Source organism: Miniopterus schreibersii (genome assembly GCF_964146895.1).
Source record: "Miniopterus schreibersii genome assembly, chromosome: 14".
NCBI classification, from domain to species: Eukaryota; Metazoa; Chordata; class Mammalia; order Chiroptera; family Miniopteridae; genus Miniopterus; species Miniopterus schreibersii.
The window spans coordinates 46690030-46716556 of NC_138114.1; the positions used below are offsets into that span (position 1 = coordinate 46690030).

General features: G+C 45.7%; 1 protein-coding gene across 42 annotated transcripts in view; it reads left to right on the forward strand.

Annotated features, from left to right (window-relative positions):
* TCF7L2 (transcription factor 7 like 2) overlaps positions 1–26527 on the forward strand; it is a 186109-nt gene that overhangs the window by 9305 nt on the left and 150277 nt on the right. For 28 of the 42 annotated variants that reach the window (XM_081159010.1, XM_081158970.1, XM_081158994.1 and 25 more), the window contains exon 4: positions 3423–3491. The exons of the other annotated variants lie outside the window; for them this stretch is intronic. In XM_081159010.1, coding sequence (XP_081015136.1) covers positions 3423–3491 — 69 coding nt within the window. The remainder of the gene's footprint in view (positions 1–3422; positions 3492–26527) is intronic. 42 annotated transcript variants of the gene reach the window in all.

Genomic DNA, 26527 nt, shown 5'->3' on the forward strand with positions numbered 1-26527 from the left:
GTTGAATGAGCAGACATCAAAATTAATCTTTGTCACATTGGAGCTTCACTTAGAGCTGGAGGGAAACACCAACATAGGGTTTCGATTTATTTTTTTTATTTGCCTTTGAGGATGAGATCTCTATGGTTGCAAAAGCCCATTCCCTTTCCTCCCATCTCTGGAAATCCCTGAGGTCTTGTATCTGAGACATCACATTTAGGGCCAGTAGTAGTGATTAGAAATAAAAAGAGTGAAATCAAGGTATGCTAATGATAAGAGGAGCGGTGGACTGTAAAATGTTGGTTTTTCAGTTGCTGGTGAGTTGTGCACACCTGGGTCGAGCACAGCCACGTCTTCCTGGAGCTTCCTCTGGCCAAGTGAGGGCCAGGTCACCTGCGGGTGTGAGAATGGTGGGTGGGCTTGGCCACTGTAAACAAACACACAGGAAGGGAAGGTTTATTTTGCTGAGAGTTTCACAGGAAGGAATTTAATGGAAAGCACCTTGGAGTGCTCATTTGGTGACACCCTGGGGAGGGAGGCACCACGTTGAGGGCCTGTTGCGTGATATCCAGGGTATAACAGCCACAGTTGCCAGATGAGGAAGTGCCGGGAGTGCTACAGAACCGGCAGCAGCGAGGTCCCAAGAGTTGACTGTGGGAACCTGGTTCTTGTGCTTAGATAAGCTTTGGAGAAACCTTAGGGAGCCCTATGCCTTGTCCTGGGTCTCTCAACCTCCCCATCTCTTCCAAAAAGCAGAGAACCAGCCATCTCTTGTTCTTTCTTGCCTTACAGCTTTTTACAGAGATATAAATACATGGTTGTTCCAGTCTAGAATGCCAAGTTTTTACAGGGTCCTTGTATTTTATCTTTGTCTTAAAAAGCTAGACTATAACGAACAAGGCATCTTTGTGTTTTACAGGGAAGGAAAGAGCAGTTTCAAATGTGTTTTAGAAAGGAGCATTTGGGAAAAGAGGGGGTGGAAACCCAAAGGAGAAACAGGAAAACGGTTAAGGCTTCATCGCTGCAGCTGGGGGACGTGGAGCTCCAAATCCCTTCAGCACAGTGGTCACTGGCGGGGGCTGAAGGATGACTGGAGCTTGCGCTGTGGGTATTTCTGAGCTCGTTCGTGGTTCCACCGTGCGGCTCAGCACCTGAGGAGGGAAGTGACGCTGCTTGGGGGGTGAGGATGGTGTGTGTGTGCAGGTTAAATTAACTCTGTCCTACCGAGTCTTCAGGACCTGGCAGCTGCACCTTCACTGTTTTAATTGCAGCTCTCTCTCTTGTTGTTTGGGTGGTGACGAACGCCAGGATTAAGAATGGAACCCGACAAGTGAAAATTGAATTCGGATTAGCCCCAGTTTCATTAATGTATTCATAAGGCTGTGATTATATGAAATTTTGTTTCCACAACCTGTACTTAGTTATCAGGTGTCCATTCAGTTTTAATTGACAATATAAGATTCCTGTGGTTACCCTGAGTACAGATTGCCTAGGGCTGCACAGGGTCTGAATCAGGCAGTTGGAAAAGAGGGGATGAAACCCGCTGAGAAGGGGGGGACACGTGGTTAGTGTTGCCTTCTCTGCTTAGGAGGAGAAACCCCCTCTCAGACAAGAGCTGCTCTCCAGCCAAGAATTCCAAACTCGCAGAGGAACCTGTCTCGCGCACAAAAGTTGTTTTAACACGATGCAGGATTGTCACAGTAATTAGTGCAATCTCCGCTCACTGACTGGCAGTTTTCACAGAAAGGACGGGGGGCAAAGGGTGCAAATTCATCTTTCCTTCCCAGCAGTCCACTCTGGATGACCTGCTTCTGAGTGTGTGTGGGGGCCGTGTGCGTGGGGGGCATGTCTTCAGTTGCTCAGTGCTCATCTTGGCTTGTTTTAGGGAGTGTGGTTTATTACCCTGCCTTGACAGGCGAGGAAGGACTTTTGGGGGGCCCCCATCTCTATTGCGCCCCCTTTTAACTTTGATTTCTATTATGTTCCCGGGCAAGCAGACTCCTAATATATCCAGGCAATATTTTTGTTTATTTGTGACGGATAAAATGCTCCCAGAACCCACTGAATCCAAAAACGGGAACTTAACAGCCTTATGCCAGGAGCAGTATGGCTTTAGACTATTTTTGAAAATTTGATTACTATTGTGTTATGTTTATTTTGAGTTGGTTCTAAGATTCTTATGTGAAACCCCTCCCTTTTCCCCCTTCCTCTTTTGTATGGACTGAATAATTTTTCTGGCAGGGAGTAAGATATAAGCTCATTGGGTCTAAACCCCTTGCAGGCTAGGTTACAGTGTGCTCTACAGAAGTGTGCTGGAAATGGTAATAGGAATAGTATAGTAGTAGCAGTAGCAGTCGTTTGTAGTAATCATACTGATCCCTGTTTGGAAACACCACTGGTAGGCCTACTGCTACGAGGGGGGTGGGCAGCAGTTTCTTTGGACCCATCAGATTCTTCATCATATGTGCGTAAAGGGCAATAATTTATTAAAATGCATTTTCAGGTATTGCTGAGATCCTTTAGTAATTGTTGTAGTGTTTATAAAAGAAATCGTAGAAGGTGTTTGTTTTCCCAATTGCTAGGATTCCAAGATTAACAAGTGTTGTTTGGGAAGGGAAGAATTTGGTGAGGAATCTTGGGCTTCCTTTCTCTTTGGGGACACATACTTCTTGGGTGAGGATTCTGTAGGGCTTCCAAGGGAAAGGCCCAGCAGAGACGGCAGCATTTTCCTGTGCAGGGTCCAGGCGAACCAGGGTAGGGTGGACATTCACTCAAGGGCCTCTGAGTAGGTGGTCTTTCTGTAGAAAACTTGGTGGCTATTTGGCAGTGGTTGACTCCCTCTTTGGAGAAGTGTGGACACCTAGAGTGCGGGCTACCGAGATGTCCTGGGCAGCACAGCTTAGTCATTGTGAAAGAATGTATGAGGCATGGGGTGGCCCCGGAATTCTGCCTGACACATTTGTTTTCCCCAAAATAGAATTGAGTTTGAGAGCTAGAGCCCAGTTACTAGAACTGTCGGGGGCTTGTCCACCTGTGGCAGTCTTGTGGCTTCTCATAACCCTTTCTCTCACACGCTCTTCTCTGGCCTACATGTTGCGATTCTGATGACTTTTTGCAGCACAGTTAATTTTCCTGCTCAGCACACTGGCTTCCTTTATGTCTTAATGGGCATCCGTCTCCCCTGTTCATGTCACTGATTCTCACTCCTAGCCCCCTCCCCACTCCCTTTTTGCTTATTGAATAGGGCTTTTTTTTTTTTTTAACTTTACCTTAGATTATTATCATCTTAACCATAGCAACAAATAAAAATACATGGGTCTTGATTGAATGCCACTGCTGCACTTCAATCTAGGAAGGTTTGTCTGCTTTTCATAAACTGCTTAAGATGTTTCCTTGTAGTTTGTGACATAAGCAGAACGCTTTGATTTGATTTCTTTCTACAGCTCCATTTTCAGTCCGGGAGCACACATTACTCTGCGTACAAAACGATTGAACACCAGATTGCAATTCAGGTAGGAAACGCAACAGATCCTGAAGCTTGAATTGTCAATGTGTAGGTCTCTTGTGTCTTATTCTCTACCCCTTCCCCAGCCTAGATGATGGTGATGACGATGATGATGGCGATGGTGGTGGTGATGACGGTGGTGGTGATGGTGGTGGTGATGGCGGTGGTGATGGCGGTGGTGTGGTGGTGGTTGATTGGGGGAGGTAGGAAGCAAAGAATAAATGAGAGCAGAACAAATGCTGCTAAAATGATTTAAAGATACGGAAAGAAAGAGAAGCCTGTGTTTTTTGTGAAGAGTCTCTTGTTCAGGCATAATAGGCACACAGACCCCAGCGTGGCTACTGATTTTTGCTTAGGGAGGGGTCTGAAATTGGGAGTAAAATGAGGCGACAGAAAGTGAACGGGAAGAGTGAGGGGGGAGATGGGAGAGGAGGCTGTGTGACAGCCAGGGAGTTGTTTCCGGTGGATCAAAATCATGTTAAGTGGTGCTAAGAATATCACTTTTGACCTGATTGTCCTGAAATGTTGATTTCTCCGGGGCCTGTTGATATATGACACTTACAGTGCTGGAAGGGAAAGGCGACAGATCCCAGCTTCTGATGAGTGTCCTGTTTCCTGCTCACGTAGTACTTCCATTCTCTTAAATCCAAAGGCTAAACAAATCATGAACTAATATAGACTCAGAGCTGAACCGATGCCAGCAGAACGCAGTAGTGGAGGGAGAGCAGACTAATACGATTTTCGTCTGTCTGCCTGGCCTGGCCTGGCTTTGCCAGGATGGATGGACCTCATGGTGTAACTAATGGGACTGAAACTTCTCGAGTTTTCTGGCTTAACCCTTTGATGGGAGGCTTTTGACACTGGTCACTGTAGTGTTCAAGTCTGGCCCTGGAGCCTCCTCTTGTCCCATCGTTCCCTGCCTCATAGTTACCCTTGCAGATAACTTGGGTACGTGCATGTGGCCTCATGGATCTCCAGCCACGTGGCATCTTTGTGTCTCTGCCGCTTCACTTCTGCATCTTCCTGGGTAAGACTTTCCAATAGATGTTTGCCCCAGGTAACGTGTGCATTATTCCACTGGGGAAACTATGACTCAGTAGACTTTTATTTGGTGGATCCTTGATATTTTTGTACTCATTTCCAAGTGACGGTGAACTTATTTTAAAAATATTTCGATTACTTCTGAAGTTGTGCAGGCTGATCTGTATTTGAGGGGAAAGCGCGACCTTGATTTTACCCCCAACCCCCAAACATTTCCAGGACTGGTGTCTTTAGTTGGACGCTACAGTTGTCCTTCCTGGCACACTCCTGGTGGACCCTTCTCCATTTTGATTAACGGTACAGTGAGTCTTGCTCCCAGAAAAGGGTTTAGACTCGGGGTTTGGTTAGAGAATGTGCCCAGGCCCGGACTCCCGATGAATGGCGGGGTGAACAGAGAGTATCCCGAGGCCTGCTACATCTTGGGGAGTGCTGGAAAAGCCTGTTGCCCGCGGTGTGGGAATTGTTGAGACTGAATAGCATAGTGATCCCTATCTTGGTGTGGAAAGGCTGGCTGGGGCCATGTCACTGGGAGACCAGCCGAGACCAGACCAGCTGTTGTGTCTTTACACCCGGTGCTGAAGTGTCCCTTGTTAGGCCGAGCAGCTCGTCTTTTCTCCAAGCCACCTGGCACGGCGCAGGCCATGGGAAGCTCTGTCTCAGGAGGAAGGTAGAGTAAATTACAGAGCTCATTGTTTGGAGGACTGAAACCATTACTATTCCTCCATGAACAGGTAGTATTGTTCTGCCTGCTTCTATTTGCTGAGGCTTGATGCCCATGTGGGCAAACAGAGAGACATTTTATCAGAGACCCAGCACCGCATGCTTTCAGTTCATTCTCCCCCACTCTCTGCTAGACCAGGACAAGGCCAGGCCAAATGGCAGCTAACTGTAATTCTAGTTTGATCATCAAAGGATAAATGGCAAAAAACAAAACAAAAGACGCAAAGGGAAAAGAGAGGAAACCTCAGACACAAAAAGTGGTTCCCAAGGCACATGGCAGCTCAGCCACGGCGTAGGGGTTAGGGGAGAGGGTGGCATCGTTTTGGGGGGGGTGTAGAGTAGACATTTTCCCTGGGCTCTGTTCCCCGGTTTAAGGCTTACATGCAACGTGATGGTCAGGGCCTAATTTTCTTTCCTGGAAACTTAAACCGGTTTAACCTCAGTAAATACTGTATTTCAATATGAGCTGAGCTTGTTGCTCTCCTAAGCTATATCCTAAAATAACCTCGAGTAGTATGATACCGTGTATCACATGAGATTCATACCCCTCTCGCTTCCCATCCCTCCTGTAATCTCAGGGCTTCGCCAAGTTTACCGTTTATATGAATGGACGCTGAGTGATTCTGTAGACAGGTCACGGTCTTGTAAAAGGTATGGACACAAGGGCTGTGTTGAGATCTTCTCCCTCTTTTGACAATCTCCCCACTCCTCTCACTCTTGAAATGACAAAAGTAACAAAAATGATTCTCCCTGGAGGGTTATCACAAATGTAAATGGAATGAAAAATTAAAAACCTTTTTTTAGACATAGATATTTAACTTGACTGACCTTTAAAAAGTTTTATTGAAGTACAGTACTCAGATCTTTAGTGGAAAGGTAGATGAACTTTTACATATGGCAACAACCATGAAACCATTACCCAAATCGGTATAATATAGAATGGAATTGGAATATGGTTTCTGTAAAGGCCCAGATAGTAAATACTTTAGGGTTGGTGGGCCATACAATCTCGATGGCAACTACTCAACCTCCACCGTTGTGATGAGAAAGCACCTAAAGGCATAGACGTGGCTGTGTCCCAATAAAACCTTATAAAATAAGACAGTGACTGGATTTAGCCCATGGATGGTAGTTTGCTTCCCCTGATAAAGAATATTACCAACTCTCCAGAAGTCTGTTGTTCCCATCTCTTCCCAGCTATCCGTCTTCCCCTACCTCTAACAAAAATTCTCACCATGGATTAGTTTTATCTATCATCATGGGTTAATTTTGCCCGTTCTTTAGCTTCTTAGAAATGGAATTGTACAAGACATACTGTCTCATGTCTGGCACCACTCAGCATTATGTCTGAGTTTTATCCCTTTTGTTGTGTGTAGCAATAAGTTGCTTTTTTATGGCTGCATAGTATTCCACACAGGAATATGTCACACTGCATGTAGTTTTTCTGTGTTGTTAGATATTTGGATTGCTTCCAGTTTTCTGCTGTTGTGAAGAAGGCCCTGGTAACACTCTCACCCACATCTTTTCACACACAGAAGTCAACTTGGAGAGGCGTAGGGTAATAATGCGTGTGCTTTAGCTTTGCATTGACCTTTTGATGGAGACTTTAACACTGGATTTCAAGTATAGTCACGGAGATGCATTGCGTAGTGGTTGTTAGGTATGTGAGTGATATTTATGAGAAGGAGCAGTAAGATAAGGCTACTTTGCCCTGAGTCCAGTGCACGTCCCTTCACGTAGCGGTTTGGCCTCTGGCCTCAGCTCCTGGGAACTCCTCCCACCTTCTCCATTAACCTGGAGGAGATTTTGCAGGCTGCACGCAGAGGTGGACCCACACTGCGGATGGCTCCCAGGGATGCCCTCGAGGGGCTTGTGGATCAATGTTTAGGCACCTCTGTTCCCTCCCTGAAGGGAACTCTCCCAACACTCCTCCTCTCATCATTATTCCAACCCCAAGAGCAGGGTTGTAAGCGAGGTCAAGACCCGCAGATGTTTCCCTTGGTTTTCAGAAGGGCTACTTCAGGACCAATTAAGCCTTTGTTTTAAGAGTATTTTGGCCAGAGGTTGATGTTTTAACACCAAGTCAGATGTGATTTAGGAAAAAAAAAACCCTCCACACTCAGCAAAAACAAACCGAGTGGACATTTCTTGGTTGTTTTTCTTTTAAGATGTGAAGTGGTTTGTGTGTGTGTTTGTGTGTGTGTGAGTGTGCACACACACGCTTGTATGTGTGCGCAAAGACAACTAGGAGAGGATCCAGAAGAAATGGACCATTTTATTTGTTTACACAGCTGAGCAGTGGAGACCTTGCAGTGGGTGTTGCCTCTCCTCTTGCCCTCAGGCTTGCAAGCTCCCATCTGAGCCATCCCAAAGCATACCCCTTCTGCTGGGGGTCAGAGCTCGTCTGCCGTGATTCAGGAAGGCCGGAGGCCCTCCTCCAAGGCCTGGGTGCTTGTGGAGCCCGGGAGAGGACAGAAACTGGAGAGCCCCATATTGGCCCCTTATTCCTGGATGTGACCTTGATGCTTGTCTTGTCTTGTCTTGTCTTAAAATTGTCAAGATTCCTGAGATCCTACGGCTTGGAGTCCTTCTCTGACCAAGTAGACCCTTGGCATTTGTGGTAAAAATATCCAGAGATGAGTAGCAGTGGACATGACCAGGATGTTTGCGAGGGCTCCTGGCTTTCCTCCAGTTCACGGTTCTCATGTAGTGTCTTGTGTTCTAAGCACGTTCCCTGGCCTTTCAGTTTTCAGGAGGATTTGCTGTCTCCTTTGAGGAGCAAATTTGGGCTAAGTGGGAGAACTCCCAAGATCAGATCCAGTTCTCGGTATAATTGGTATAATCACGTCTCACTGTTCCTTTAGACTCATTGCCACGCCATTCTGTGAGGTTTCATCTCTATATTCCATAAGGAATGCAGTGTGTGTGTGTGTGTGTGTGTGTGTGTGCGCGCGTGAGAGAGAGAGACACAGAGAGAGATGTCATTTCACTAGAGTAGTTTGACAAAGCCTGTGGATGCCAGTTAAACTCATTCAAAAGGTTCATTCACTTGCCTCAGTGTTGGTTTAGCCTAATTGTCTAATTTAAGTCCACACCTCAGAATGCTCATTCATTTTCATTCAAAAACATTTATTGTGCATGTACTGTGTGCCTGGGGAATTCATCAGTGAGCAAAACAGTCAAAAGTTGCTTGCTGTCACTGAGCTTAAATTCTAGTGATGTTTTAAATATGGATTTCTAAGCACCCCAGTCCCCTTGGTCTGATTGAGTAGGTTTTGGGTACAGTCTGGGAAGTGTATTTTTCCATCAGGGTTCTGATTTTCAGCCTACGAAAATTTGAGACTTGCTGCCGTGGAGTCTCCTGAAGTCTAGCAATTGATCACTTATTGGATGATCAGTCATTTTCACTTGCTGAGTAAAAATTGAGGGCTGGCCAAGTACTCGATTGGGATAACTTTTTCTCATTCTGAGTGAGAAACTAGACTGCCCTTAGGTTCCCATGAGCTTTGCGGCCTTTCCCTCTCCATGGTCTGTGAAGAAAGTCAGATACTTTTGCAAGGCGCAGGAAGAGGCGTTTCTTTGTTTGTGGAAGAGTAGCTTGGACAGTAATGTGCTTGGCCTTAGGGGTCAGAGGCAGTAACAGCGGTTGAAGATAATAATAGCAGCTTATGCTTATTGAATTCTCCCTGTGCACTGGGTGTTAAGTGCTATATGTGAATTATTGATTGGTTCTTCATAATAACATGGAAGGAAACCCAAAAGGTGTAGTTAAACTTATTACCACCATTATTCCATTTTGTAAATGAGGAAACGGAGTCACAGATACTGAGGTATTTTGCTCAAGATCAAGGAATTAGAACTCAAACCCCAGCAGTCAGGCTGGGGAGAGACTATACCGTACAGCCTCATACTAACTACTGGCTGCTCAAAATAATGCTCAGGAGGATCCAGGGTTTCCTGAAGCAGTAGCAACCAACTGCTCACTGGGCTGTATACAGAGGAATCACCTGCAGTTGCTAAAAAAATGGAAAATCTGGGTTTTACTCCTTGGAGTCCCATTTATTAAGGCTAAGGCAGTGTCTCATAGACTTGAGCAAGCGTGGCCTGGAGGACACCTGGAGGGTTAGTGAAGATACAGATTGCGGCCCCACTTCCAGTTTCAGGTTCTGCAGGTTGTAGGTCTGGGATGGGTCCTACATTGGCAGCTTTAATAAGTTTTCAGGTGAAGTTGATGTCCTTTACCTGGTGACAGCACTGTGAGAACCGCTGGACTAGGACAGTGGTTCCCAACTCTGGCTGCATGCTCCTGTGGGGAGCATGAAAACCAGTGCCTAGGCCCAGGCTCTGCTCCCGCCCATCTGGATTGGGATCTCAGGGGAGTAGGGACCCAGCATCCCTGTTTCTAAAAAGCTTCCCAGGTGACTTGACTGTGCACAGGGGTTGAGGAGCACTGATCTAGGGGGTCTTGGACTCTGCACCCTTCTCCCACTCTTTGGATGAATCTAATGCACAGAGTCTCCTTAGAGAAAAACTGTTGTAAAGTCTTTTGTTTGCTTATATTTTAGCTTGACTCTCTTTCCTTGGGGGAGAAAAGTCTGGTTGTGTTCAGAGTTCTAAAGGATGTCTGTTCATTGGCAGGAATCTCTAGTTTGAGAGCATTGCATTAACAGGTGACCAGTGATGCTCACCATCCCCTGAGTTAGTAGCAGTGAGAGAAGGTGGGAATCCGCTGTCCTACACAAGGGGCTTCAGAGCCTGAAGCTCAGGTCAGGCAGCCTAGTGCTGCTCACATGCTACAGTGCAGATCAGGGTTTAGTAGTGCCAGGGCTGGGCCTGAGATTCTGCATTTCTAACACTCCCAAGGGGCGCTGATGCTGCTGGGCCCCAGTATTACCCTTGGAGTGGAGCAAAGGTCTATTTTGAACGGCGCGGAAACTGAGCTGCAAAGGGACGAATTGGTTTGTCTGAGGTCTCCTGGCTTGGTGGAAACAGGGCCGAGACTAGAATCCAGGATTCTGCCTTGGCTTTATGTCTGTCTGTTAAGCCCACAGTAGTTGCATTACATTGGCCACATAAAATCGAACAATCTGGTTTGGCTGTTTTTACTTATATCATTGTTTTAACTTATATTCGAATTGTGTTTGTATGAGTTGAGATATTTGCATCTGTTCGCTCTCCACTGTGTAGAGGCACGTGGGGCCCAGCCCGCGTGGTTTGTAGAGGGCTGGTGAGGGTGCAGGGAATGTCTGGTAGTCCTGACAGACACCCGGAAAGAATGAAAACAACTGTCTGTCAGCCACATGTGTCCCGCTACTCCATGTGTCCCTGCAAGTGCTGGAGAGGGCTGACCTGTGGCTGTCAGCTGGTGCTATTTCCTTTGTAACTCTATTTTATAAGTTGCACTTGATAACATTTACTTTTTCTGAAGTCGCTGAGGATCATGGGGCCGGTTAGCTAGGCACAGGCGTTCCTGAGTGGGCTGGTTGTTGCTGATGTTTGCAGGCTTATCAGTTTAGCACTTAGTGGGTTTCTGGACTTGGGTTTGGTTGCGTGGTATCAAATCCTGATCAAACAGGAAACTGGTTGCAGATAGTGTGTGTTTTTTTAATGGTTTACCTTGAAATCACAACAAACTCTTCAATTGAACAGAAATGATAGCCGTCCATTATTCCTGAAGGTTCCACCAAAACCACTGTTTGGCTGGCAGTGTGTGTTTAATATTTAATATCTATTGATTGAAATGGAGAAAATGTATAAAGCTCAAAAGTAGGTACCTGTACTATACAGGGGTGGGCAAAAGTAGGTTTCCAGTTGTGAGTATTCAAAGCACAGTTTATTCTTGTATTATTATTTATTGTAGTATTTATTTGTATTGCAACTGTAAACCTACTTTTCCTCAACCCTGGATACCTTTATATATTAACATGTTATATAAAGGAATGTTAGAATCAAACAAACATTTGTGCCCTCTTTGAAGCGTCTCCACAGAACCCCAGTTCTGTAAGGGGTACAGCTGGAGAAACACTTGGTCATACTGGATTCTTCTAGACTGGGAATTGGCATGCCTTTTGTTAGTAGTGGGGTCCGGATGGGATGGAATGGCCTAGTGTAGCGTTTCTCGATCTCAGTGCTATTGACAGTTTGGGCTGGATAATTCTTGGTCGCACAGGGGACCCCCGTCCTGTGGTTTGTAGGATGTTTCTCTATTCTCTCCATGCTAGTAGCACCCAACAAAAATGTGACAACCAAGAATGTCCCTAGACCTTACCAAATGTCTGCCTGGGGTACAATTGGCCTAGGTTGAGAACCACTGGCTTAGCACAACCATTTAAAGTGTGTGTGCCCTTTGAATTTTATTTTATTATTTTTTTAACATGTCTTTATTGATTTCAGAGAGAGGAAAGGAGCGGGAGAGAGAGAGAGAAACATCAATGATGAGAGAGTCAGGGCCTCCTGCATGCCCCTGCCTGGGGATGGGGACTGCTTCCAGGGCATGTGCCCTGACCGGGAATCAAAGGGCGATCTCCTGGATCCTAGGTTGTTGCTCAACTGCTGAGCCACGCCCGGCCGGGCTGCCCTTTGAGTTTTAAAGGGACAGGTACAAGAGGAAGTGGGTGCTTCAGCTCGTGCTTCTGGGGTCAGATAACCTGGGTTTGGTTCCCTGTTCTGCCAAGCCTCGGTTTCCTAATCTTGTAAGACAGGGCTAATAGTAGCACCTGTTTCCAGAAGGTGGTTGGGAGTTTAAATGAGATGGTATCTAATGAGGTGGGCAGTGTGGTGGCACATGGCAGGGTGCTTGAAAAATACAAACTCCTGCTTCCACCCCTGAGCACCATGCGAAGCACTTGTTTGCAGGTTTAGAATATGCCTTATCCCGACATGCATTGTATGTTTTTTATTTCCTGTCAAGAACATCACACATGATAAATTTGATAACCTGGACTATCTTTGCTGGCATAACAAAGATTTATGACTCCTGTTGGTTGCTGTTTGCATTTCTCTTATGTCACTTAAAAATTCTGCCTAGTCCTTGTAACATTTGACTAGAATATAAGCTCTTCTGAGATTGTGTCTTTCTCGTCTTTTACATAGCACCATGCAGGAATGCCTGGGACACAGTAGGTGTACAACAAGGGGTGTGAATGTGGTTAAATAAGACACACTGCAGGCAGAAATGGGAACAGAGTACATAAGCGAGATCAGGGTGGGTGTGTATTAGAGGTAGCTTTTTGCATTTTTCTCGTAATAGTCTCTTTCATAACATGAGAGACCAATAATAATAAAAATAGTAAATAATAATATGTATTTTTTGTATTCATCCAAATACTTTGAGATAGACCTTCAGCCCCTTTGTTACCTTGATGTTCTTTCCCAGGTATGTCATTTTAATTTCCACGCTCCTTCAGTGCGTGAATTTGCACCGTCTTAATGACTGTGACATCGCTCAAACCATGGTTGGACTGGTTTCTATTTATATGATTGTCTTCTAATTTTCAAAATGTTTGGAGGTTAGTTGTTGTTTAAAAGCAACAATAGCTTAAAAAAACACACACACTACAAGTTGTGCTACCCATTGGATCATAACATTTTCTCAGACTTTGACAATTGTCATTAATTCCTGCAAAGGACTTCAGAAAAATTAAACAAGTGTTGTACTACTTGTGGATGGATGAGCCTGCGCAAGAAAATGCATTCTTTTCTATTCCCAAACCTTGTGCCTCCCTGAATTTTAAGGTTGAGATGAGAACCAGAATAAATAGCTTTGGTTGAGAATCGGAAATTGTCCAAGGCTTGAAAAATGGATGAGCGTTTGCTTGGTAGCCCAGCCTAGTGGGGCTGGAGGATTCTTCTCACCAGGGCTTTGGAGCGGCTGCTCTGTAGGGAAGATAGTCTTGTGTCAATAGTTTTTAAGTTGATTCAGTAAGCATTGTTGATGATTGAAATTGAAGAATTGTGAAGACAATTCATCTTGAGGAACAGAGAGCATGGAGTGTGAGCCGGGCTGCTGGGAGCCGACATTGACATACGGGCCGTCATCAAACTAATTGTTGTTTGAATTACCTGTTATGATCCGATGACAAATCTGCCTTGCTCCTGCCACTGGAGCAGAAAATGTAGCTTGAATTGGCGTGATGTTAGCAAGTGTAAACTGTACTTCAACAAGATGGATAAACCCAATTATGGGGCAGACCTGTAGAGAGAAAATCCATTTAAATCTCGTAATGTTAAGCAGAGCTGTGTTTAATTCATTTGGACCAATTTGGGAATGATATATGGGTGTTGGTGGACATTAGTCAGAGGGGGGACCACTTGGGGGATGAGCCCGTGCTGCAGGCCACCCGGGAGGCAGCTGGGGTGTCATCTCGGCAGCCTGCACTAATGGCGGGGAAAGGCGGGAATGACAAAACGATGGACTGACTGCCGTGGCAAGAGCAGCGCCGTGTAAATGAACCAATAAGGAAAACATATGAAGCAGAAATGAGAGGAGGTGTTTTTCCTAAATGCTATTGACAGTCCAAAATAGAAAGGAAATTTGAGGTTCCTCTTCCATGTTTCCAGCCCTTGATACGCTATGGGTTGTTCCAAGCCTTGTAACAGGAGACCTAGGAAATGTTCTTTATTTTTGCTTATTGATGATTTAAAAGAGAGAGAGAAAGAAAAGGGACAGCTAAATTTAAATTGATAATCTTGGAGCCTTTGATTCTGTATTGGAAAGCAGTAGAGGGGATCATTATTCTGAAATAAGTATATGATTCATATTTGGAAGTTTGGAAGGCCTTATCTATTTAATAGGAATTTCTATTTTTTTTAATAGCTACTGAGTGGTGACTCAGCTGTGCACATTGTACTCGCTCAGTATATACTGATTAGGTGACTGAAAACATTGGACTTCAGAGAAGTAACTCTCAGTGCTAAATACTAGTGTTTCCCACATCTCAAAGTCATAAGATCTATAAGTACCTTGTACCGCAGTTTCACCCAGTAGTTTTCATTCCCAGGAATTTTATGATTTTATGTGAAGAATTATGATTTCACTTTTCTTCAATAGTGTTGGTTTTGCCAAGGAGGTTCTTAGAAGACTTCTAACTTTTATTTTGGGAGAAGCCGATAAAGTGCCCCAATGAGTAGTTATTGTTTTTTTTTCTTTTCTTTTTGATTTGGGGGTTTTCTTAATTTCTTTTGTGGCGTGGACTGGACTTGGAGACTTTGCCTGTTGAAAGGAGAATCGACAAGGCCAGAGTGCAGAAGGAGCATGGCAGTGGACCGCCAAGAAACTCACGGTTTACTCTCTTCCCCCAGTGCCCAGAAATCTCACCACTGGGACTGCTGGGTGTCAGTGAAGGTCAAAGCCCTGAGAGTTTTTCTGTCATTGGGATGCAGTTCATTGTATGAGGTGGTGGGGTGCACTTAGTGTCCATTCAAGACACATCTTTTCTCCTAGAGCCAAATTTGATCAGAGTTTACTTTCTGGCTTTCCTCAACTTTCAAGTCAGTTGAAGAACCAATAAGGGATGCCAATAAAAAATTAAGACTTTACGGATCAACACTGAATTCTGAGAATCCGAATATCCCAGTCTAGTTCACCAGTAGGATCCAGGCAAAACACACCCTTGAGATCATTTAAGTGACTATCTCCAACAAAACCCACCTGCATAGTTAGCCCTCAATTTGACCTTGCTGGACAGTACACCTCCAAGTTGCTTCAAAACAAGTAAGTAATATGATGAAAAGGATTTGGAGGAAACGTGGAGATGTGCTTCTGAACCTGAAGATCTCCATGTTGAAGGAAGGTATTTCCTGAGTTTTATGGGGGTTCTGCCTGGTTTGGCTTGAAAGCAGTTGTCAGATTTATACTCCTGAGGGGTGGGTATAGACGGTGTGAGTGGGGCAGGCGGTGAATAAGGGGGTTTCTGGAGATCAGACTCTTCAGGAAAAGAAAGCATCCACTCTGTGGGTAGAAATGGGCTTTGTGTGTTAGGGGTACGTTTTTTCGTGGCGTTGAGGGGTGTTTTCTTCATTAATTTACTGCTTTCTGGTCTTATAGCAGAGCTGAAATCTTGTAGAAATGTGTGCAAAGAGAAATTTTTGTCTTTTGATGAGAACCTAAGACTTAGGAATACTTAAAATAGGATATAGTAATGATATAGTGAGATAATTACTCTTTAGCTTAAAATAATTTTCTGTGGAATTAAACAAGTGAGCTTCCCTGAGGTAGCGAGTTCTATTTTTTTCAGAGAGTGGAAGGGAGAGGGAGAGAAACATTGATGTGAAAGAGACACATCGATTGGTTGCCTCCGGGCCGGGGATCGAGCCTGCAGCCAAGGTAGGTGCCCTTGGCCAGCATCGAACCTGGGACCCTAACCACTGAGCAAAGCCAGCGAGGGTAGGTAGCACATTCTAGATTGGGCTTTACTGACATAGGGGGTCAGTTTAGGAGTGTTTCGGGAGGCCCAGCGTTCTGAACTTGATTCTTAGCCTTAAAATCGGAAACAAACCACCCTCTTTTCCTCCCCCTGATCTTTAGTCACTTAGTTTTTGTTGTGGAGTCCAGCAGCTTTTATTTCTTAATCATGGTTGAAGAAGCCAAGAGTTTCCCTGTTAATTTAAAAAAACTCACTGTCGCAATGTACACAAACATTTTTCTTGAAAGGGAACTTAGAGGGAGTTTTGAAATTGCCCCTTAAGCTAAAGGAGGTGTTTACCAAACCACCGGCTTTATGCATTCTATTTTGTTTTGTGTTTTTAAAAAAAATCTTGTCACTGATGTCACAGTTTCATAGTGGTGAGTGAAAGCAGATGACACATGTCTTCCCACAGAAGACCTGATTCGTGAAGCCATTTGTGTCTGAAGAATTGGCACTCGGAGCTTGAATTCTCGAGTGAGGAAAAGGCAGAGTTCTGTGGTGTAGCCCCCCCCCCCAATAAGCTGTGTTTTGCTTGGGTGGCTTTTCAGGTGGGTTTTATTTGCCAGCCTATCCCGATTAGAAAATAAATGCTAATATACATTCTCTTACAAATGTGCTACTCCTGACATGATTTGGCCCCTATATAGTCATTTAGGAAAAGCACCTGGATGGTTGTTTTTGTAGATTGGGTTGGTACCCTGGCCTCCCCAACTCTTGATTTAATAGTAGTAAGTTGAGAGTTGGTGTTTTCTTCCCCAACCCTATTGGAAGTTTTGGCCAACAGGATCCTCTTGAGGCCCCTGGTTTGCATCGCAGTGCAGGGAGCCCGACAGCGACTTCCACGTGATGGGAACCAATGATCTAACATGTAGAAAGTACAAACACAAAACCACATACCACATGCAAAGCAGATCTGGTTTTGATTTCGGTCTCGGTGGTTCTGTTATCATTTCTTTTTCTCGTGAGAGTGGATTTTTATCTTTCGGTCTGACTTCTGGTTCGGCGCATGGTTTGTGGTTTCCATTTGCCATCACAGCTCATGGCTTTGGCTGCTGGGGACCTAAAGTGACCAGGGCTGCTGGCCTGTGGAAGTCTGAGGAATGGGGGCGTGGATTTTTATCTTTCAGCCTGACTTCTGGTTCGGCGCATGGTTGTGGTTTCCATTTGCCATCACAGCTCATGGCTTTGGCTTGCTTGGGAACTAAAGTGACCAGGGCTGCTGGCCTGTGGAAGTCTGAAGAATGGGGGTCCCAGGATGGCATTCCCAAGGAGTGCTGAGATGGAAGGTCTCGCGTGGGCCCTGGTTCCCTGGCAGTGCTGGATCCTCAGCTGTCACAGGCTCCCCACCTGGGGTTTCTTCTCTCTCTTTCTGTGCTACTTATGTAATGCCTCTGAGGACTATTTTGGAAACATCTAGACCAAGTTGTGATTGATCTTTCTGTTCTGTGTATTTCCTGATTCCCTTGCCTTTCTCTCATTTTCCTTGGCAGGAAATATTTTTTTCTTCATTAACTAGTTTCCAGGTCAGAATTTCTTCATAAAGTATGAACTTTTCTTTAGTCCAATATTCTTTATTTTTATTTTTTCCTTTTTATAGAATTTATTGGGGTGGCATTGGTTAACAAAATTATATAGGTTTCAGGTGTACACTTCCACAACACATCATCTGTACACTGTAGTGTGTGTTCATCACCCCAAGTCAAGTCTCCTTCCATCCCATTTATCCCCCACACCCTTGTCTATCTCTTCCAACCCCTCCTTCCCCCAGCAATCACCACACTGTTGTCTGTGTCCAGGAGCCTTTTCTCATTTTTTCTTTCCTTTTTTGCTCAATCCTTCTACCCCCCCTTAGCCCAGTATTTGGTTTCTACCACTTTTTCCCCTTTTTTACTTAAAGTCGAAAACTTTAAATTGGGCAGAATACTTAATTGCTCTGTTCTTCATATTATTATCTGTGAAATATGGGTGTAGCAATATCTAAACAAACAATGAGAAAGTGCAGTGCCTGGCTCAGGAGAAAGGTTTAATGCTGTTATAACTAGTACCGTCAGCCCCAGGCCTACTGGGACAGTTGGTCACCCTGACAACTCTGTTAACCACACTCCTACCAAATTGCCACACTGGTGATATATTGTGTTACGTATCTTTCTGAACTTTTCTTTCCCGCCCCCTCCTCTCCCCAAATAATCGGTTCTGAGTTATTTCTCCTGTAAGAGAGTGGGCAGAATCAGGCCAGAATACCTTCTGAAGAGTGTCAGGGTGAAAGAGCCTGTGTTGTGACATAATTTATCTCTCTGGGGAGGGCAGACAAAAAACCCATCCGGGAGACTGGACTTAGAATTATTCAGCTTCTGATGGCCATGAAATTAGTGACAGCAAGACAGGAATTTGTGGCCTTTTGGTTGTAATGTCTGTTCTCTTCTTTGGTCGCATTTCTATTGCTTAGAACTACATTAAAAAAAAAAAAAAAAAGATTTAAAAGGCATCCTTTTCGGTTCTTGAAAGGCAGGGGGCTGGCTCCTGGCTTGCGAACCTAATAACACTTACTTGTTTCTTTATGAGGGAGTTTCCTTGGCCGCTGTGGTCTGGCTATTGTTTGTCTGAATTTGTAATAAGCGTGTAACAGCCCCCTCCTCCAATTTGCTTCAAAGACAAGCAGCCCTAGTGGGTTACTAGGAACAAGAGACCTTTGGAACCTGAGGGTGGAAGCTAACTGCTCAGGGGCCCCCGAGTGCCTGCGCCGTAGGAGGAACACCCCATCTCTGCAGTTGAGTCTGTGCCCACAACACAGGTCAGCTGGCTGGAACTTTCCTGCGGGGCTCTCCCGGGCAGGGGACCAGTTAGTGGACAGCGGACTCAGGCCTGTTCACGCTTCAGCTTGGGTGACAGCGGTGCAGTTGGGAGCTCGTCCACAATGATTTATTCTCCGTGGTGGCTAAGAAATGACATTGATTCTCCCGATGGACTTGACAGCAGCCATTGTTTCTTTAGCACCTCCCGGTTCTAGAAGGTACGGTCCAACCCTCCCTCATTCGCAGAGGGCCGGATTAAAACACAGGGCTTGGAGGTTTGTCTGTTTTTATTGCTGTCTTCCTTCAGCTTTCAGAGGCCAAGATGGAAAGAGCCGGAGTGAAATGCGAGGACTCGGAAAGCAGTCCTGGTCACTAGACATTTTTTCCATCCCCACTCCCCTCTTTTTGGCTTTGGGAGGTGTAAAACAATAGGTTCGTGTGATTATACCCCCCCCCCTTTAAAAAAATAGGACTTGTATTTCAGCAGGCTTTGCCAATCAGAAAGCTGTGGTATTCTTTTTGGTTATTGCCAGGCCTCTGTCGCTGTTCAGCGGCCTTAGGCTGTGGAAGGTGCCTTCGTTTCTCTCCCTCCTTCCACTGAAGTTTGTCCTGGGCATCCTGGTGGGTCTCAGAGCTTATAACAGGAGCAGGGCTGTGCCTTGTTAATTGACTAGTTCCCCTGAGGGGTGATTTATTTCATACCTATCGGAAATGTCTTAATATCCCTCATCTAGTGGTTTTCTCTTCTGCCCTACTCCCCTGAAAAAAAGAAACATCCATAACAAAACTGTTTCCCCAGGCGGCACCTGGAGAGATGAGCCGGGTTTCTGCGGGAGGACTCGGTCTTGGGGTGCGGCCCGGGGAGAATTAGTGAAGGGAGAGAATGAAGCTCAGTAATTCAGGCACGGGCTGGGAGCTCGGAACACTCCTAGGCCTGCCACTGAATTAGCAGGGTGTGGAGAGCTCTCTGCCCTGGGACTCAGCTTGCTCATCTGTGAAATGCCTCCACAGGATGTATGCAATGGTGAGACCAATAATGAGCTATAAAGTGCTATTTTATCTGGACTTGAAAGTTTCTGCTGTGAGAAGGAAGCTTCCGAGGCTGATGGATAAGAGCTCTGGCCCTGATGTTAGACACACATGGGGCCTCAAGTCACATCCATTTATTGTGTGTGTGACCTTGGCCAGTTCCTTAACCTCCCCGAGTCTCAGTTTTACCTATAAAATGGGGATAAACCAGTGTTAGAGGATTCAATGGGAAAATACACATAGAGGTCCAACACCATGGCCAGCACTGAGCAGCAGTGGCGTCTTTTATTTAAAGGGGAGTGATGGTGGCTGCAACCCTAGCAGGTTCTGACTGTCTGGGGTCCTTGGTTCATTTTGCTGCTAGTGAAGGCGAGTGGATGGATTTTGGTGGATTTTTATTGTGTCATTTCTGGTGAAATTTCTTTTGCTCCTCAGAAGCCATGAGAGATGAACTGTATTCTATTTGTCAGACAGAGATCCAAATAGGACTTTGAAATAAACTTCAGGATCCTTCCATAGAATAAAACAGATTCATTTGCTACTCACGTTTTAACTCATTTTAGCAGTCCCCTCCCCCAACTCATATATATAAACACATACATTGATTTCTTTCTTTTTTCTTGTATTACTACAAGGATCAGTTTCTTCTGGCCTAATTCCAGAAACAACATGCCTGTCTTTTTTCATCGTTGAGGAAAAACAGTCTGAAGGCACCATAATTCCTTAAATTGGATTTCAGTTCCTGATCCCCTTCTGTTCGGTAAACAGAGTGCTCCATGGAACATCAGTGTTTGGGAGCACGAGGCTGGCAGTCTTGCTTTTTTCAGAGGGAAAGGCACCAAGTTGGAACCTTCTGGGGTGAGGCTATGGGTGGGGTCCCTTAGAGGTGAACTTTCATCTTAACCTGGGTTGGAGACATGAATCCCTTTCACAAAATGCTGGTGGAAGTTGGGAGGGCTGCCTGGTAGTGAGCGGAGCTTAGCTGGGGAGGAAGCCTGTAGTTGTGTGTATGTGACCCTGTGTGTGCTTGTGTGTGTGCTTGTTAACTCTTTTAGTGCCATAGGCAGCTGCCACTGGGAAGCATTGGGATTCCCATATTCAAATCAAAGGCACCCAGAAGCAAAGGACAAGGAAAGGGGACTGTCATCTTCAAAGATGAGGGAATAAAAAAATAGTGGGGAGTATTTTCTGGGTAATTCTGTCCCCCACCCCCCATTTTTAAAAAGAGCGTCAGCTGCTTCCTCTCACTTGGTGCGTAGGCTCTGGTCAAGCTATCCAGTGTATGGAGCAGGGGACAGATGGGTTGCAGAAAGCAGAATGCAGATGTCTTGGGCTGGTTCTGAGCTTGCTCGGGGAGTGAGTCTGTCAGTATTTTTCGGGTTCTCTCTTCCTGTCAGTATTTCTCGGGTTCTCTCTTCCTCTCTCGCCTTTCCTCCTTTCTTTGAGCAAGTTTCGCTCTGAGAGCACAGGCTTGGCACCCACTTACCCAAGAACTGATTAGTTCCTGAAAGAGGCAGTAAGTTGATTGCTCACAGAGATGATGCAAGCTTTGCTCTGGGGTACATCAACTTGGATTTCTCATGCTTTATCTTATAAAGCCTAAATTAACAGCTGGTTTGGTTTGAGTTCTCCGGGATCTGACTAAGGGATTAGAGTCCATTCTCAAGTGAGTCAATCTAGTTTAATTTATTTCAGGTCTATCAAAAAAGATCAATCAAAGCTCTTTTGAAAGTAAAGCTATAATCGGCCTGCACACTTAGAAGTCACTGTGGTTGCGCTCGGTGTTTCTCTCTGGTGGAGAAAGGCTCGGGCTGTGGTTAAGAGGGTGTATTAGAGCGTTTTCCCCGTACCTCCCTTTCTAGAGGCCTCCACTCCTCCCCGAGAAGAACTCCCCGAGGTGGGTGCTGCACGCACCTCCTGCTCCCTGGTCTTCGGTGATGCTTTTTACCCTGGCTTGGAAATTTCTAGGTCAGCCTAGCTTAATACTTGGACCAGAACAGATTCAGCCAGTTTTATGTCACTGGTTTTGCTCCTGGGCTTTCTCTCAGAGATTGGTGGGTGAAGACATGCATTGAATTCTTTTTTCCCCCCTAAATGTCTGCAGGGAGGAATTACTCACATAGTTTGTAAGGTGAAGGTGAAGCTTTCTCAGCTGTGGTTGATCTAAGGTTTTGTGAGCACTGGAAGCTACAACCTGAGTTGTCCGTTTCTTTTGTTTCCATTTAGAAAATACTTAGTGAATACCTATGCAGGGACTGCTTTAGATGTGCATGAAATACTGAGAGAAATGTTCAGAATAAGGAAGTGTTTAGGAGCTTGACAGACCCCCCTTTGAATCTTGGCTTTGCTCTTTTGTGCCTTTGGATGACCTTGAGGAAGTACTTCCCTAAACTTCAGTTTTCCTGTCTGTGAAATAGGTTTAATAAGAATATCTTCTTGAAAAGATTGTTGCTATAATGAAATGAAGTAACGCTGTATCTTGTGTGTGTGTTTTTTAAAATAAAAAATCACTTTACCACTTTAGGGGAGATAGCAGGAAGCTGAAGCTTTTCCCCCCCTAAGTTGCATTCAACAGAAGCAAATATTTGTTTAGGGTGTGCAGTGTGTCCATTGCTCTGGGGACGCCTAGATAAAAGATACTGATAGTCCCTGCCCTGTAGGAATGTACAGTCTATGGGGAAAGAAAACACTTGGCAGAAAAGCATGTCCAGAACTGTGAATCCCTCTGTCTCGTGTGCCACTCACCTTGGCCCAAGGAATGCTTTGTCTTTCTTCCATTTGACTGACTGAAAACAATGAGGGTCAGTCTGTCTGTCTTTCATTAATGCTTCCTATAGGCCACTCACCCTTCTAGTGCTCTTTCTTCCGGTCTACCAGGTTTGAGCCTTAGCATTACTGTTGGTGCCAATGTGTCCGGCCTCAGTTTTTCTGGTTGTGAAATGGGGCTGGCATTATTCTATAGAGTGTGTGTTAAAGAAGGGGAACACTCACATTTTTGAGGTTCTGTTGTAGTTCTTTTGTGTGTGGGAACTTATGCTTTGTGTATTTCATAATAATTATAGGAAGTACCTTAACAGTAGTAGAAAATGAAAGAATGGATGTTGTTTGTTGAGCTCTCATTATGTCCCATTTTCTATATCTGTAAGCATAATGCTTAATAGCAGTTTTATACAGTTTCTTTGGAGAAAACCAAAGAAAGGGGACTGACCCAAGGATACATGACTAATAAGCGGTTGTACTGGGGTTTGAATCTAGGCCCAGTCAAGCTGTATGGTGGCTGCATTGACATGGAAACGGGGCTGCTGTTAGGAATAGAGTTAGGCTTCTCTTTCGTATTTCTAGTGTAGACTTTGAAGGCACATTAGAATTCTTCTGCAAGTGAGTAACTGGATGCAGGTACCCGTCTCCCTCTACAATGGAAGCGTTTCTGCTCCACGGTCCAGTGCGGATCTGGACCTGGACTCCTGGAATTTCTCTGTCTGCCATGAGTGGCAGAAGCTTTGCTTGTGGACCAGTGGGTACCTTACCTGGCTGCGTGCACCTGACACAGGCGAGGGTTCAGCAGCCTCAGGTGTGGCTTTCCTTTACAACCCCTCTTTTCTGCCTCTGCCTCTGGGATTAACCATTAAAAAAAGAAAAATAGCCAAAGCACTTTGCAGTGTCGCATGCTGGGTGTCTACCATGTCCTCAAAACTGTCTTAATTCATTTTTCCCTTTACTCTTACTTGAGTAGAAAGAAAAAAAAATGGGTAGTCAATGCTAATAATCGCGGCATGTAATGTAATTGGAAGTGCTTCATTGACAAGAGCACGAGAGTTTCTGGCTTCATCTTTGGGCTGGGATGTAGCACTAGACTTGCCTCGAGTGTCTCGCGCAAGCCTTTGATGCAGGTAGACCATGTTATAAATCAGCGCGTTGCTATGGTGAGGACAGCAGTCGTTGCTTGCTGTGGGTAACCTTTCCTACCTTCTCGGACACTGTTTTAAAACACAGCAGCATGACAGCATTTCATTTAATGTGGACCGAGGTGGGGTAGATGGATCAGTGGGATGGAGGGCTAAAATTTTTTTGAGATGACGCTTTGGGGGGTTTCTGCTCACCTAATGCTGTGGAATATTTTGCAAATTGGGCTTTCTCATTATTTATTTAGAAATAGGTTTTCTAATGGATGGGGTGGGGTGGGGGGGAGGATGGTGGTGGGCAGAGGCTGGGCTTTCTTCTTTCCCCCCTTCTTCCTTCCCTGAGCATTTCTGTGAATTTGTTGGCTTTGATGCCCAGCAGCTCATACAGTGAAATGAAAGTTCAGGTTGGCATGAGATGCAGAAATGATTATTCTTAGTAGTATGCCCATTACTGTTAATAATGTAAAGACAATTGCCTGCCTCTCAGGGCTCCTGCACGTGGTTAACAGATAGTGATTTCTGCATGTAGCAGTGGGGACCGGAGTGTTTTATTAGTGGTTGTCCTGCACATCCCCAGGATAACTCAGATTAGACATAGATTTATTTATTTTTTCCTGTTGCTTGAGGGGTCTCTTTTTTTTTCTATTTTTATTTATTTATTTACATTTTTTAATTAAAAAATTTTTTTCAATAACAGTTTACAGTTAATATTATCTTGTATTAGTTTCAGGTGTACAGTATAGTGGTTAGACTCAAAGAGTAACTTTTAATTCCATCCATTAAATCTCAGAGCAGTTCAGGTTTGTAAAACTCACCCCCTCTCTCCTTTTCCCAGCCATACATTCCCAGCTCTTAAATTTTTGGGCAAGATACACAATCTCAAGATCTGCAAGGATGTTTAAAAATTAAGTTGTCAGCTGTTTATAGTCGTTCTTTCACAGTTCCAAGTCTGTTTCTCTCCTTTAAAGTGGGAATATTTTATCTCAGTGGGGTGGTTTTGAGCCCCAAAAGGGACAAAGTTTAATGGGAGTCACTGGGGAAAAGCAGTGTTACTAGGCAGGCTTTTAAATTCGAGACCATTCAATGTCTTTTGTCACCCTGAGTCTGAATCCTGCATTTTTATAGCCCAAAGCCACCTCTCCCTTCTGGTACCCCCCCCCAATTGAAGTGAGCACTGTGGCTTTCCTCAGGACCTCGCAGGCTCTGGAGTACGTTACAAGTTGGGGGTCCCAGAGCTGTGGCCACCTGCCTTCTCTCAGCACCTTCAGGACTCAGTTTCCCTCTCTGAGAAGTGGGGGTGCTACGAGATATTGCTAATACCTGTGTATGGTGTGAAGATGTTCCCCAGGCTCCTGAATGGTTCCCAAAGCAGGGAGCTCCTCCTCCAGGGTAAGGAGAGCTACAGGGTGCGTCTCTCCCATGGCCAAGGGGGTGCCAGGCTGCAGGGGCAGTGATGTCTCTTCCGGGTGGTCCCCATCACCCAGCCAGGGCTGCATTACAGTTGGTACGAGCTGCCACCTCCCCTCCTGTGAAGGCCTCTTGTCAGTCTGCTCAGCCACAGCCTACTCCCTCCCTTGTGCTTTTTGGGGAGGGGGCTTTGGAAGGAGAGGGGCTGTGATGTCAAGCTAACCACCCCGTCTCTCACCTCCCGGCCCCGCCCTGGTGAGCCTGTGAGTTCTGCCTCTGATGTCCCTCGGAGACCTCCCCTGGAAGGCAGAGTGAGCCCTATGGCAGAGGTGGTGGTCAGGGTCCCGGGAGGATGACATGCCACGGAGGTGAGCACTGTGGGCTGCATGTAGACCTCAGCGTGAGCCAGCCTATGGATTTATGTAGAAGTATTTCCAGAGTAAGCTCACCGGCTGAGAAGCGTGTCTGAACAAGAGCCCCGTTGTTCATTCCAGACCTGTTGCACGGGCAGGACGCAGACTCGGGCGGCCTGTCGGTCAGGCCTTGGCTTCAGAGGGCAGCGGGCCTGGTGGGGTGGGCCCGGCTCCCTCCAGGACCTCCCCTGCCAGGCCCAGGGAAAGCGCTGCCATCCATCCCCTCGGGTGGTGGGATTGGGCAACCTGGGGAGCAGAAAATGCATGTTGGCTGCATAGATTTCATTCCACACACCACCCTCGCCTCCTCTCCCAGCCCTGGGAGGGAAATGTGCCCTCCAGGAGACACCCAAACCCCACAAAGAGACCTTTGTTGGAGCTGGAGGTGAGAATCTGTGGGCGTAGGGATTCCTGGGTTCAAGTTCCAGCTTCTTGCCAATCGCCTGGGCGCTGGGCTAACATTTCTGGAATCAAAAGAGGTGCAGCCTGCCCAGCAAGGCCTTCGGAGCGAGACGCTGCTGGGCGCTGAGAAGGCCTTGCTGGGCAGGCTGCGCCCTGGTCGCTGCCAAGGGCTTTGAGCTGTGAGGAGAGAGTCCTAGGACGCAGGATTGGGGGGCGCGTTGGAGGAGCCAGAGGAGGCCTCCAGGCTTCTGTGTGGCTCTTGGAGGGGCCTCTCTGAAGAATAAACTTCTGAGATGATCCTCCTCTGAGACTCTGGAATAAAGTGTTAACTTTGTTTCCCTTCGCACGTTCCCCAGGCCTCCCTGATGCGAACTGAGATTAGTCGGGCCTCTCCCCACCCCACTGACTGAATCAGAATCTCTGGGGCGGGACCTGGGAACGTGTCTTCATTACACGTGCATACAAATGCTTTATGCCCTGTGCTGTCTCCTGCTTACGCCCTGCATCGGGCCTTGTACCTAGATGGTGAGGTTTCTCAGGGTACACCTGGACTTGGAATTGTGTGTACGTTGTCCCACTCAGCACTTAACACCTGGTGTCAGCACAGTTGTTGCGACTCACCAAGAGAGGGCTGGAAAAACCACACCTCCTGCTTCTCAAGCTGCTGTGAAACCTCGGATTTCTTTCTTGGAAGCAGTAGTTCTGCTGAGATATTTATAAACCATACAGTTCTCTTATTTAAAGTGTATAATTTAGTGATTTCTTTTTGTACATTCATGGAGTTGCATAATTATCAATACTATCTAATTCTAGAACATTTTCATCACACCCAAAAGGAAACCCCATACCCATTAGCAGTCATTTCCCATTTCCCCCTCCCCCCGAAGCCCCCGGCAGTTACTATAGATTTGCCTATTCTTGACATTTCATA